General features: G+C 54.6%; 4 protein-coding genes across 4 annotated transcripts; 2 read left to right on the top strand and 2 right to left on the bottom strand.

Moving 5' to 3' along the window:
* Positions 1-793: 793 nt before the first annotated feature.
* Positions 794-2631, top strand: SPSK_04135 (serine/threonineeeee-protein kinase Chk1; the record flags this gene model as incomplete). The annotated part of the gene is made up of 2 exons (XM_016730946.1): positions 794-879; positions 954-2631. The coding sequence occupies 2 exons, from the start codon at positions 794-796 to the stop codon at positions 2629-2631; spliced, it is 1764 nt and encodes a 587-aa protein (XP_016585761.1).
* A 457-nt stretch (positions 2632-3088) lies between these two features.
* SPSK_04238 (uncharacterized protein) lies at positions 3089-4639 on the bottom strand (the record flags this gene model as incomplete). Its single annotated transcript, XM_016731049.1, has 1 exon — positions 3089-4639. The coding sequence occupies one exon, from the start codon at positions 4637-4639 to the stop codon at positions 3089-3091; it is 1551 nt and encodes a 516-aa protein (XP_016585760.1).
* A 1907-nt stretch (positions 4640-6546) lies between these two features.
* SPSK_04087 (f-box domain containing protein) lies at positions 6547-8531 on the bottom strand (the record flags this gene model as incomplete). The annotated part of the gene is made up of 3 exons (XM_016730898.1): positions 6547-7649; positions 7716-8408; positions 8474-8531. The coding sequence occupies 3 exons, from the start codon at positions 8529-8531 to the stop codon at positions 6547-6549; spliced, it is 1854 nt and encodes a 617-aa protein (XP_016585759.1).
* A 1115-nt stretch (positions 8532-9646) lies between these two features.
* Positions 9647-12742, top strand: SPSK_03940 (uncharacterized protein; the record flags this gene model as incomplete). Its single annotated transcript, XM_016730755.1, has 1 exon — positions 9647-12742. The coding sequence occupies one exon, from the start codon at positions 9647-9649 to the stop codon at positions 12740-12742; it is 3096 nt and encodes a 1031-aa protein (XP_016585758.1).
* Positions 12743-12792: the final 50 nt, after the last annotated feature.

Genomic DNA, 12792 nt, shown 5'->3' with positions numbered 1-12792 from the left:
CAGGAATGGTTTGGCCAGGAGGGAAGGTGCTGTTCAGACGCCAATGGCGCGTGTCACTGGCTAGGGTGAGAAAAAATACCTACGCTGGTTGTCAGGGAGAGTGTATGAGGTAAAGGGTCGTGCCTGCCACGTTGGTGAGGAATGAAGGACAGAAGCGGCTTCCCAAGAGGGCCTATTCTTAGACTTTGGCCGGCGTCCACGGAGGTTCTTGCTGTTCGTCGTTGTTTACATTCTGGTGCCCTTGATGGCAGGACCTCACCCAGCAGCCAGAAGTTGACCCCAAGAGTGGCCCCTCCCTGCACCCAGCAACCAGCGATAAGGACCCGCTTTTAGGTAGCGATAATGAAGACCCAGTGCTGGAATGCAACTATTTCAGAGGGGAAACAACGAGGTAGCGCCTCTCCGCCTATGGAACCCCACTCACAGCGCTCTTCTTCAGACAAGGTCAGCGCTTGGTCGTTAAAATCATCGCCACGATTTAAGCGGCCAGACGCGACCCCAAGACGCGACCGCCACGTCTAAAGTCGCGTCTCAAAAGAGCCTCACGCGAGCAACCTCCAGTGGATTGTGGACAGACCAACATACACAGAACTGGTGAAGGACGTGCTGCAGTTCCAACATGGTAAGCATCGGCGTGCATTCGTTCTTTATTTACTTCCATCCAGAGCCAGTTAAAGCCCACCAAAAAATATCACGGGAAACCGATTGAGAGAAAAGACGGCAACATAGACGGAAGAATAGGAGCAGAAGCTTCACGGCCTGCGGCGTATTCCCTAGCTCCGCAAAGCTAATCATGCAACAGTCCCAGCTTGCCCCTCTTCCTGACAACCTGCCCTTCCGGTTCGTCTCGAACACCATCGGCAGGGGCGCGTTTGCATCGTGAGTTTGCTTCGACATTTTCCTGTCCGACAGGACCGCACGATGCTCTGGTATATGGCGCTGACGTCTCCTAGCATAAAGAAAGCCGCCCCGCTGGATGTCGACCACCCCGTCTTTGCCGTCAAGCTCATCCACAAACAGTATGCCGTTAAGCATGGTCGCATATCGCCAAAACAGATCGCCACCGAATGCTCGCTTCACTCACATATCGGCCAGCATCCCAATGTGATAGAGTGGTTTGCGACGGGCGAGGATGAAGTGTGGCGGTGGATCGCCATGGAGTTTGCCGAGGGTGGCGATCTCTTTGACAAGATCGAGGCGGACGTGGGCGTGCCGGAGGACATTGCCCATGTCTATTTCAAGCAGCTTGTCAGTGGCACGAGCTTCCTGCACTCCAAGGGCGTGGCCCATCGGGACCTGAAGCCCGAAAACATCTTGCTTTCGTCCTCGGGCAACCTGAAGCTGGCCGATTTTGGCATGGCCACAATGTACGAGTACAAGGGCAGCCGCAAGCTGAGCTCGACGGTCTGTGGGAGTCCTCCCTACATTGCTCCAGAAGTGCTTGCGTGCAACCGGCCACCGCCAAGTACGGCGCCTGCACCCACTCCGAAGAAGAACAGCTACAGTCCGGATTTAGTAGACATCTGGTCTTGCGGCGTCATCCTCTTTGTGCTCCTTGTCGGCAACACACCATGGGATGAGCCCGTGCTCACGAGTTGGGAGTTTTACGAATACGCCACCAAGAACGGACACAGCACCGACCCGCTGTGGGGTCGAGTGCCGCCGGCCGCCCTGTCCCTGCTGCGCGGGATGATGAGCATCGACACAAAGCAGCGCTTCAGTTTTGCTCAGATTCGCCAGCATCCATGGTTCACGCGGGCCAACCGCCTACTCACGGCTGACGATCGTGTGTCCGACCCTCTCGAGCTCGCCACCCAAATGCTTGACAATTTAAGAATCGACTTGAAAAATCCGGCCACGGCAAGGCGACGTGGTGGCGGCGACGCTATGGATCTCGACGGGTCCAACCAACATTCTGGCTCTACGGGTTCTGTGGGCTCGCTTGCCTCCACACAGCCCGACGTGCCGCTCCTTGATACTGCATACGACTGGGATCGGCCGGGTCTGCGGGCGGTGCGGCGCTTTGCCACGTCGTCCACGCAGCCCACGTCTCTCGCCGATATCTCACGGACCGACCGGATCGACGGCCATGCTGCCGGCGGTCCTCGCGGCGCAGCCGGTTTTGGCTACGGTCTGCGCGAGGCGCTGGCGGAGGAGCCTGCCATGAGCCAGTTCTCACAGTTGCGCGGTGTACCCGTGACTCTGACGCAGCACGCTCGACGATTCGAGGACATTGTGCCGTCATACTCGCTCACGCGCTTCTTCTCGCACGTGCCACCGCTGCATTTGGTGCAAATGCTGTGCGCGGCTTTGCACCAGCTCAACGTCCCCAGCCCACCTGCAGCATCGGTCATGCAGGCCAGCAGCAGCTACCAAGACAACGAATGTATCGCCCGGTTGAAGGTTCGGGCCGCTGACGGGCGCAAACAGACCTTGCACGGTGAGATCCTGGTTGACCGGTGCCGCTTGCGTCCTGGAGACGACGAGTCGGGCGCGGCGCGGCTGCTCGACGTCCGGTTTGTAAAGGTGAAAGGCGATCCACTGGAGTGGCGCCGTTTCTTCAAGAAGATGGCGCAGCTCTGTAATGAAGCCGTCTACTCGCCTGACGATGAAGACGCTGACGGCATGTAGTGTATGCGGCAGCATAATTCGTCAAAGCCAGTAGACCAGCATAGCGTCGACAGCAATGGCTGTGATCCATTATAATATTCATGTATCTTTTTTGGTGATTTTAGCGACCACATAGAGAGCAAATTTAATGATGCTATGACGCAGCTCTTCGCCTGTATGACTAATGTTTTCTACAACGATTTCATTTTCGAAAACGAACAAGATATGCGCAAAGACACTGTTTTCATAAAATTGAATTTGATATATGGGGGGTATATGTCATGGATACAAAAAAGCCTAGTAACAAATATGTCTAAAAGGTAGTGCTTGGAAACGAAAAAATAAATGCAGGGATCAAGAGACGCCAGTGAAGATGCTTTGGTGTCGTCACTGCCACATGTGAAGTGAAAGTGAGGGAATGTGAAAAGTTATGAAATGAGTTTATATGAAAAGGATTCTAACAGAAGGGAAATTTTGCCTAAGTCCATGAATAGGTGTGGCCGGAAGGCGCGCCGTGGTGGTGCTGGCGATGCTCCCACCGGTCATGCAAGCAGCGCTCCCAGTCCGTGTTGGAATTGGTTGGGTTACACAGACGAGCATTGTAAAGGATGGGAGAGGCCAGCGAGTAGCCGCTATAGTCCACAACGGGCGTCTCGTCTGGAGCTGCATTCCACTCTGGCGGCTGCCGGAACCGCTCAAGGTCCGCTTCCACCTGGCAGAGAAACAAATTCTCGCGCCCAGCCCACTGATCAATGGTGTCGGCAATGCGCCGGAAGCCGTCCGTATGGCCGCCAGACTCGCGTGCACTCCAGCCGCAGCATATAAACAAGTAGCAGTGGATCAGCTCGTGTAGAAACGCTGAGATGAGCAGACGGCGGCTGTATTCGCGGCTCCTCAAGATTGGCGTCGACAGCAGAACGAACGTCTCGAAACCGCCAATATGGGCACGGCGGAGGGAGGTGTGGCCAATGATCTTGTTGTCGTATTGCGGGTTGGAGCTGGCGTCGGACCAGTCCCACTGGACGCGCTGGGTTAGGCGGCCGTTGAAGAAAATCTCGTTGGCGGATGAGAAGATGCTCTCCAGGGCGCTGTTGTCGAGATCAAATTCTGCATCCACCGACTTGGGATGAATCAGGCCGAGCAAGATGCGCTCGTGTCGCGATGACGGAAATCGGCGGTTGAAGCTGGCGAGGTGTGCGGCGACACTGACGGCTGCTTCTGCATCGGTCAGAAGTGGCTCCGACGGCTTGCTGGCACCGCGGTCCTGACTGGAGCAGCTAATAGACTGGACTATGTGCGGATCGAGTTGTTGTCGTTCCAGTTGATAGTGGTCACGCGATCCGGTGGTTTGAGCATCTGATCGAGCCGCCCATCCTTCGCTCACAGAGTGTGAGTGTGCATAAATATGTGGTGCCGTATCATCTGGTGTCTGTCTCCGACTGGCTGCTCGCCGCACCCGCACCTCGTACGGCGAGGGAGACCGCACGACATTTATTTGGCCGGTTGCTGTGTCATGCAAGTGGTTTTTATCCCGCCAGTCTTCATACCGTGGCAACTTCGCGACAGGTACCGGGACAGAGTCCTGGGCGTAATATGACTGATGAGTGGCAAACGCTTTCAGGTCCGAACCGTTCTTCCAGATAGTTGTTGGCTGGGGCAGGGGAGAATATCTATCCAGGCCAGGCGATGAACCACCCCTAGTGGGCAACGGGGACAGCGACGAAAGCGACCGCGCCTCGTTGGGGCCTTCCTCGTGTAGAATGAAGAAGACATGTGTCTCTGCTGGTGTGTCGTCTCGGGGTTCAATCGACTGGTAGGGGATATCGCATTCTGGGACGTGCTGGTGGTAGGATGCCGGCATTTGATGACGGCTGTCGTCAGTGTCGTCGTCGTCGTCGTCAAAGGCCCGCAATGGCCGATTGACTGTTTCGATTGCCTCGTCATCCACATAGTAATATGGCCGCTTCTGCCCCTCTCCATGGCTTGGACCAAAAGTCTGCTCTCTCCCGCCGCGAACCCAAAAGGCCATGGCTCAGCGCGCCCCGAGTGAACGAGGGCTTACTATGGCAAGTTTGGATTGTGTGGTAGGAGGAGCAGAAGGCGAGGCGTGTGATAAAGGGGTAGTTGTGCCTGTTGCTTGGATCGACAGAGAAGAAATCGACGTGCCTCGTATGAGAAGAGCTGAAAATGTAAGAGATGAGAACGATATAAATCATACACACTCAAAAGTGTACAACACGTAAGCACCTGGCAGCCAGGGCGGTATGGTCGACGGGCTCTATGATCTTCGAACGCTGTCGTCTGAACCAAGCAAAAGCCCAAAATTGGACACCTCTCTAGCCAGAATAGCCCATGGTGCAGATGGGTGGACGCCGTCCGCCACCAATAGACTTGACGGTCAAGCAAGACTGGACGGAGGACACTGCGTTTGATGGCCAGCCTCAACAACAGAGGTGGAGACTTTGACGCTGCATCCAGACAGGCAGACCCGGTTTATCGGAGATGCAGCTGGCGGATGGAGGCGCTGGCGGACTTTGCCTGTCGATGTGGCAAGGCCCAAGCTGTTCCTGGTCGGCTCCGAGGCTCTCTTTGTGTCAAATGCTCTTGTGTATTGGGCTGCGGCCGGGTCGGCGGCGGGAAGTGAGTCGCTTTGGATTTTCGTGAGTTTTGTGAGTCCACAGAAGCTCGACCACATCACACAGCAGAGGGGTCGCCGACGCAGGAGGACGAATGGCAGAGGGTGGGGCCTGCCTATTTTGAGAATCTCACAGAGCCATACTTTCCTTCCTCATCGATTCCGCATCTTTTACAGTGGCAGGAGGTGCCGGAGAAGGCGCCTGTAATAGACCAATTGAAGTGGCAGGATTGTTATACGTGTTCGAGGCCGGTACTTCCCTTGTTGACAACAGCTGGCAATGTGAAGCGGGCAAGAACATATGTAAACAAAATCGTTTGCTCTTTCCGACTGTGATTTCTCGCCCACCGCAGGAAGGTGCAAATACCACATGCTGGGGAAGCGGTGTGGTGGTGTTCATCTTCTGTTGCATGGCGCTTTCCGTTTTAAATACACATGAAGCACTTGCCAGGGGCCTGCAGAACATGGCGCTAAAGCTATTTGAGTCTTTGTTATCCAAAAGAGGTAGCACTGCATCTACTCACTTCATCCGTCTATCGTTTTCTTTCGATTTGCTTTCTTTTCTTGCTACCACACGCGGATGTCATATGGTGCCCAGGTCAAGGCCACCCCTGCGTATTGCGGAGCACGCTCAGCCCTGCACGGACACGATGCCGGCAGCAAAAAGGAAGAAGAAAATAAAAATAACAGACGAAGCGGTGAATCGATTGCGTGTCTTCCGAAACGAGAGAAATAGGTAGAAATCCCCCCGAGTTTCGAGACATGAAGACGAAGCAAACAAGAGAGATGACGAGGCCATTGGTGGTATTGGCTTACAATGACGACCCACGCGCCTCATGCGCCGGCACGCACAAGCGGTGAGCTTGTCATGCGCCGGGGCTGAGCTGCTCGCTCTGATTGAGAGGAAGTACAGTACGTCGTACTCGTCGCGAATCTTGTCTTTCTATTTCGGAGACCTGTTTCGACTTTCCTACTGAATGCATTGGTGTTTGCCGCGTCTGGTAGTGCTGTCGTGCACCGCGACGATTGGGCACAAACGGACGCCCAAGAGACCCAACGCCCGTCGATTGGGCGCCCTGGACTTTGCCCTGGCGCCGAGTCTGCGTGCAAGGGTTTCCGACCGCATGTCGCCTGGTCCTGCCCGTTGTTTGGATTCCTTTCCCAGGGCGTTAAATCAAATTTTCCTTTGGCCAAGACACTATTATACGATGCTATATTGCGAAGGCGGCACAGCCATGAAACCGAGTCGATGGTGAGCGAGATGGTAATGTGCATGCCACCTAGCACCAGTAACTTGCGAATTAGTCGTCCGAGTCGCTATCTTCACCAAAGTAGCGGGCAGACTTGAACAGCTGCCGCATCTTTGATCTGTACGCCTTCCCTGCTTCTTCGGTCGCCCTCTCGGCCGCAGTCATTGTATCTTTGACAAAGTCCGCCGACCGCGTTCCCTTTTCACGCGTAAAGCTGATGAGTCCGAGCTTTTCGCCCGTCCAGAACAGCAGCCCATTGTTCCTAAAGCTATTGTCGCGCTTGCTGCTGAAGCCGCCGACCCTATACACGGGCAGCAGCTTGCGAGCAATATCGCCTGATTCCGTCGTATTGTGAGCACGGCGCGGCGGCATTCGAGGTGCTTCTGTCTCGTTCTTCTCGACCTCTTCACCCCCGTCTTCCTCGTAGTCGTCTGACCCAAGCGCATACCGCCGGACTTCCGTAAACCCGTCTCGCTCGAACCACCGAATAAAGCCAGCACCGTCGGACACAGCCAGGCGTGTACCGTGGCTCGCGACTGAAAAAATCTTAGCAGAGGAGGACGTCTGGCGATTGACCATATGCTTGTCAGACTGCGACTGGCCCTCGTCGACCGGATACAGTTCGAGAGAGCCCTTGGACTTGTACTCGCCACAGGCCACGACTGTTCGCCCGCCGCTTCCGAAACCAGACCCTGCGGTCTGGCCGTTGCTATTCCTCAGATAGCTGTAATCCCTGATGGAGGGAAATGGATAGGCAAGGGAGGTCAGGCCACACAGGCTGGCGCCCGAGTGGATCGCGTTCTTGACCACGGAGAGGTTTCGCCGGTCATAGTGCAGGATGCTGGAGATGCGGCCCGCTGCAAAAATGTCGTTCGAGATGGTGCCTTCCGAGCCGTGTTCCGGGACGTGGACAATGGACAAGGGGCCGGGTTGTGGAAAGGGCCCGGTATTTGACTCGTCGATGATATCGTCTACGTGCCGGAACTCGCCCGCAGCGTCATGTGTGTGGACGCGAACGTCGTAGAGGTGGATTCCGGCCCGTGTCCCCACGCTCAACGGCACAGACGTGTCTGCCGATGACAGTGCAGTGATGGTCTGAGGGAAGACCTTGACACTGACAACAACTAGTGCTTTCAAATCGACCACGACAAGACCTATCGCCCAAGTTAGTCTTTAGTCTTCACATTATCAAGGGAGGAGGTCGGAGACGGGCCACAGACGGTTCCGCACGGCAAAGTATGCCAGGCAGCGCGGGCTGTCCACGGCCACGCATTCTGTCACATTAAATATAGGCTTGTCGTTTTCCAGATTCGGGATCGCCGAAAACAAAAGACCCGGCACGCTTTGGCTCAGAATGGCACCACGCCGCTTCATTGTGCCGTTGACGTCCCAGAGGCAGACCGACCCGTCCTCGAGCGGGGCCACTGCCAGCAATAGCGGTACGCCTTCTAGTCGATCGTTGGCACCGCCCTCCTCATCTCCCTCCGTTTCCGACTGTTCACTGCCATTGGCGTTCTTTTCCGCGTCCTGTGGTCTGAACAGTGCCACGCCGCACACTTCGAGCACATCGGCATTGTCCAGCAGCCGGTGGCCATCGCGACGCCGTGGCAGCTCAAACCAGTCCGTTGCAATGTTTGTGCTCCGCTGGATGTGCTCGTCGTACCACGACACGGGCTCGCCGTTGTCGAAGACGGCGTTCCATGCCGCCCGAATCTCGATACGGCGTGCCTTGCTGGACTGCGCATTCTGGGCGTGCGCCGGGTGGCGCCACTTCTTGCGGCGCAACGTCGACGCCAGACGACTCGCACCAAAACAGCGCCCACGCCAGAGGCCGTCATCGCGGCAAATGAGCCGCAGATGCCGAGATGTGCTCTGCACGGCCGCAATATCGTCATCATCGAGATCTATGCCGGCTGGGTCAGAATTTGGCAAGGCAACAGGTGGTCTTTTGACAGTGAGGCAGTCCGCTGAAGCTCACAGGAGAGAATCTGGAGTGTCAGCTCGGCTGGAAGCTTCTCCAGTTTGGAGGAGGCCATGATGGTCGCCCTGTGCTCCTCACGGAGCGATCCGATAACGAGGTAGCGCAATACGATACTGTGGATAAAGGGCTAGGTGACTCCTGTGAGAGAGCCCTCAATGGGGACGAGCAGGGTCGTGCCTATACTCGCTGTTCATACTTGTATTGTATGCGGCACAAGAACATTGGTGTGGATTGGAGTGTTGGGGTATCGTAATACTCCGTGAGCGACGCGGAAGAAGTGCCCTGGAGTTCCAGCACGTTCCATCCCGTCGGAAAAGGGCGGGGGGCATCGCGTATTATTCACGGTAGGTTAAGCCTATAAGTGCGAATTTGTTTTGTGCACTGTATTGCACTGTGTATATTTACATCTCCTTTTCGACTTCCAGTAAGTCGTGCATATGATACTGTCTATAATAAAGTAGAGTATAGCTTTGCTTCTATGTTTGTTTAGGTTATCATTTTATTAATTAATTATTTATTTTTAAAAAAAATAGAAAATAGAACGAAGATATTTAACTCTGGCCTACTCGTCATTTATTTTAAAACCTATCAAATGTAAAAAAATCAACATCATATTTTCATTATAAAACAAGAGAAAAAAAATAACATTTCACCTCAACTCTGAAGCTCGAGGCCATATTCACGGATTATATAGCTATTCTAGCAGCGTCTCATATATTGATGAACTCAAACGATTCCTAAACTCCCAGTATACCGTTTCCCCCTCGCGATATCCTCGTGTATGTCGTTGTCACTGTCATTCGATATCTCGACACCACAAAGCCCCAAATCCCTGCCATGTATATATACAATAAGACCTGATGTGCTCTTTCCTTGATTGTCTCTTTCTCTGACTATCTCTTTCTCACAGAAGGTCCAGTCTTGCCGCTTGGGTGTTTTGACCAAAAACGGCAGGAACGACATGCAACACCCTTTCATCGCTCTTTCCCCAAGCGAATGTTCAACGCGTATATGTCCACACAACGCCACGCGCTTATTTTTTTTTGTTTGCCCACGCCTTTTTGGTTCCGTTGATCGTGTACCGACTTTTGTTTCTCTAGTTTGCGTTGCAAGGAGAGCCACCTCCACCGTTTCTGATGGCCGCGAGAGAGTAGTCTCTACCGGTTCAGCATGGCTGCAACAGATAACAGCCGCAACGGCCTTCGTGCCTCCTCTTTCAACTCGACCTTTTTACCCACCAAACTTTGTGCGTTGCCAGACTTAGCACCTCTCAACACTGACTGCAAAAGCTCGCTTCCCAAAGGATGCCGCTTTCGAGACCTCGGCGAGGCCCACCGCAGCATCACAGGTCGCAGTATCTCGGCATCTCACGGTGCCGATGGCTTGATCGGAAGTGCATCTTGCAGCACGAACAACATGGACACGAACTTTACTTTTCTTAACGCTGATACTGTTGTACGCCAAGAGGACAACAGCACCCGGCAAGATTTTCTCCCTTCGCCGCTCTCTCCTAGTTCAATGGACCTTTTCAATGATCTCGGAAACCCGGAAGAATTGCTTGACAAGATCTTTGACCGAAAGGGTACGCGAAGCTGCTCACCAGCCATCGTCACTACACCAGCGTTCAAAACCGAGAATTGCTCGCCTCTTGTGCGGCACGTATCGGAAGAGAACCTCTCACCTTTGGGTGCCGGCAGAAACTCACAGGGACCTGATCGCTCATCCGACTCCCACAGGGCAATGGCAGTGTATTCGACCGACACGACTGTTGGGCGTCTGTACACACAATACCAGAGACACATTCTCAATCCACTCCATGCAAACAACAGCTCGCCTGTCCCAGTCATCCCGCATATTGTGCGTGCTCGGGACGGCGCGGTCAATCGTCTTGGATTTGGTCCCAATGACCGCAGCAGTTCACCGTGTGGCGACCTTGCAGATCGGCCGTTGCAGAGTGTCGATGTTCAACGCGCACTAGATGGGAGACAAAAGACATCACCAGGAGACACGCCAGAAGATAGCCCAAAGCGCGCCAGTCCCTTCCTAACCGTTCCAACCAGAGAAAGTCTACTGTATCCAAAGCCCCTCCGTGTGCAATCAATGCGTGTGGAGGGAAAACGCACAAGCCTACATAGTGGTACGGCAGTTTCTGCCGCAGGAATGACAACGGATTCGGAAGAGGACCCCTTCCGCTATGACAAAGACACCTACAACATCTTCCTCCATCCATCCAAGGAGAGGGATGTCAGTGCAGCTCTCAACCATATCAGTGGCCTCAGCTCGCACAGCCGGGCCACTCTCTACACTCAAGATGACGACCGTCCTGCTCGCCAATTGCCGCTTCGACCGCCTCCGATCCCCAAAGAATACCTCGGTGAAGAACCCTTTCTCACAGGCCCTACCAGGGCGCGCTCTCTGACCCCTGAGAGTGCCGACGGATTTTACGATACCTCTGTCATCCAGCCAAATTGGGCTGTCGAGCGCAGTGCATATGAAGTGAAGGTTGTGCTTCAGGATGTGAGCCGCAATCCCAGTGTCAGTGGTGGCCACCGCTCGAAGATTGGCCAAGGCAGCACCATGACATCCGAGAAGCCTCTGCCCCCATGTGCACAAAATCCATTCCAATCCGGTAGCCTCTGCCGGCGGGAGAAAGAAAACATGCCTTCAAGCGAGCGGGATGACTGGGAGACCGTGGCCACGACGGCACCTGGTTTTGGAAGCATGAGACTGCAACCCCCTCCGGGTCGAGAACTAGGGGCCTACAATTCGAAGGGAGCCAAATTCACTGGAAGTAGTGTGGCCGACGTCTCCGATGACAGTAGATTTAACGACGTACCTTTCGACGAGTATGCATCCACGGATCGCATTGTACAGCATCCAAGTGGACATGAAGACTCAGAAGAGAGCCTGCAGATTCATAACATAAGCGGCATCAATGTTCCCGTCATGGTCCCAAAGCATCGAGTTCACCGGGTCAATGGCTATCCTCAGAATCCATCGCGCGCGTACCCAAATTCGCAACGCTCTGGAAGCGACGCGGCCGCTGCACTTGCCAGAAAGGTTTCAAGCCCTTTTCGGCAGCTGAACGGAAGACGCACACGTCGGTTCTCCCCCATGGCTCTCCAACCGCCACCATTCAAATTAGAAAAGGGAAGAAAGAGGTTTGAATTTCGTCATCACTCCCAGAGCTCCGACCGCGATCCTCTTTTTGCAAAGGGCGGAGTATACGAATTTCAGGGGTTGTCCAGTGACACTGGTAATACGCGCAGCGACACAAACAACATCACGGCCTCTGAATTGGGTGATGTGATTGATGACAGCCACTCGCTGCGTGATTCGAGCTCGTCTCAAAGCTCCAACGGCACTGTCCATAGCTTTCCGTTCCCGCTCATCCCGCTACCTGCAGCTGCGCGTCTTCAGGCTGTCGAAAGAGAAACTGGTACCGAAAGTTCAGCTGCCGACACCTTCAGGGTTCACAATACAGCAAGCAAGAAGCGCGCACGTCATTCCCGTCGCATCCGTGTTCCAGAACGCGCTTATCCACGGGCACCGACTCGGTTTGCCTCCGTCTTTGCCTCGAGCTCCACTCGGTCCTCCAAGCAGAGCAACAGACTGAAGAAACGGCGCACGTTGCCCAGGGACCTGACGATGCAGTCCGCCATGAGTTCCACAACAGCAGGCGGAACGGGGGCTACAATTCTTCCTTTCGGAAGCACAGACACTCGCCATGGCGGCCCAACCCACATGCTCAAATCTGCTGCAACGAGGCTGCGACTGGACGACCTTGCCCACCGCTTCCAGGAGCGGACGAGACCGAGCTTTACAGTTGGTAGCAGTCTGATCAGCCGCAGCAGCCAGCCTCGACTGTACCCTTGGGATTACCATGCACGCCGTCGGCAGCGGACACGGGGAACCGATCCTGAGCTTCAAGCCATTGCACTCCAGGAAGCCGGGTCTCAACGGGATCTGGAGCGCAATGGCGTACCTCTGGATCCGGAGGCCTTTATCACCCATGAAGGCCGGCAGCGGCGCCAGACTTGGTTCTATTGCATGCTGGCGGTCAGCATGTTCCCTTTTATCTCTGTCATGGTGTATCTGGGTAAGTTTGACAGCGGGCTCTCATGGTACTCAAAGGGTGAGGTCGGCCGTCTCAACACGCGGCAGCGCCGAGTCATCCTCGTCGTGATGGTCTTCCAATTTGTGCTTTGGCCAATGATTCTAGGATTGGTGATTTGGCGGACACAGCAGCTGCCTAGGCTCAGCTAGGTCGTGTGATGTGTTTACTTGGGCTTTTTACAAGACCTGAACACGTCAAA

This window comes from Sporothrix schenckii (genome assembly GCF_000961545.1).
Source record: "Sporothrix schenckii 1099-18 chromosome Unknown Cont47, whole genome shotgun sequence".
NCBI classification, from domain to species: domain Eukaryota; kingdom Fungi; phylum Ascomycota; class Sordariomycetes; order Ophiostomatales; family Ophiostomataceae; genus Sporothrix; species Sporothrix schenckii.
The sequence above is the reverse complement of the archived record's forward strand: the minus strand, read 5'-3'. Positions and strand labels throughout refer to the sequence as shown.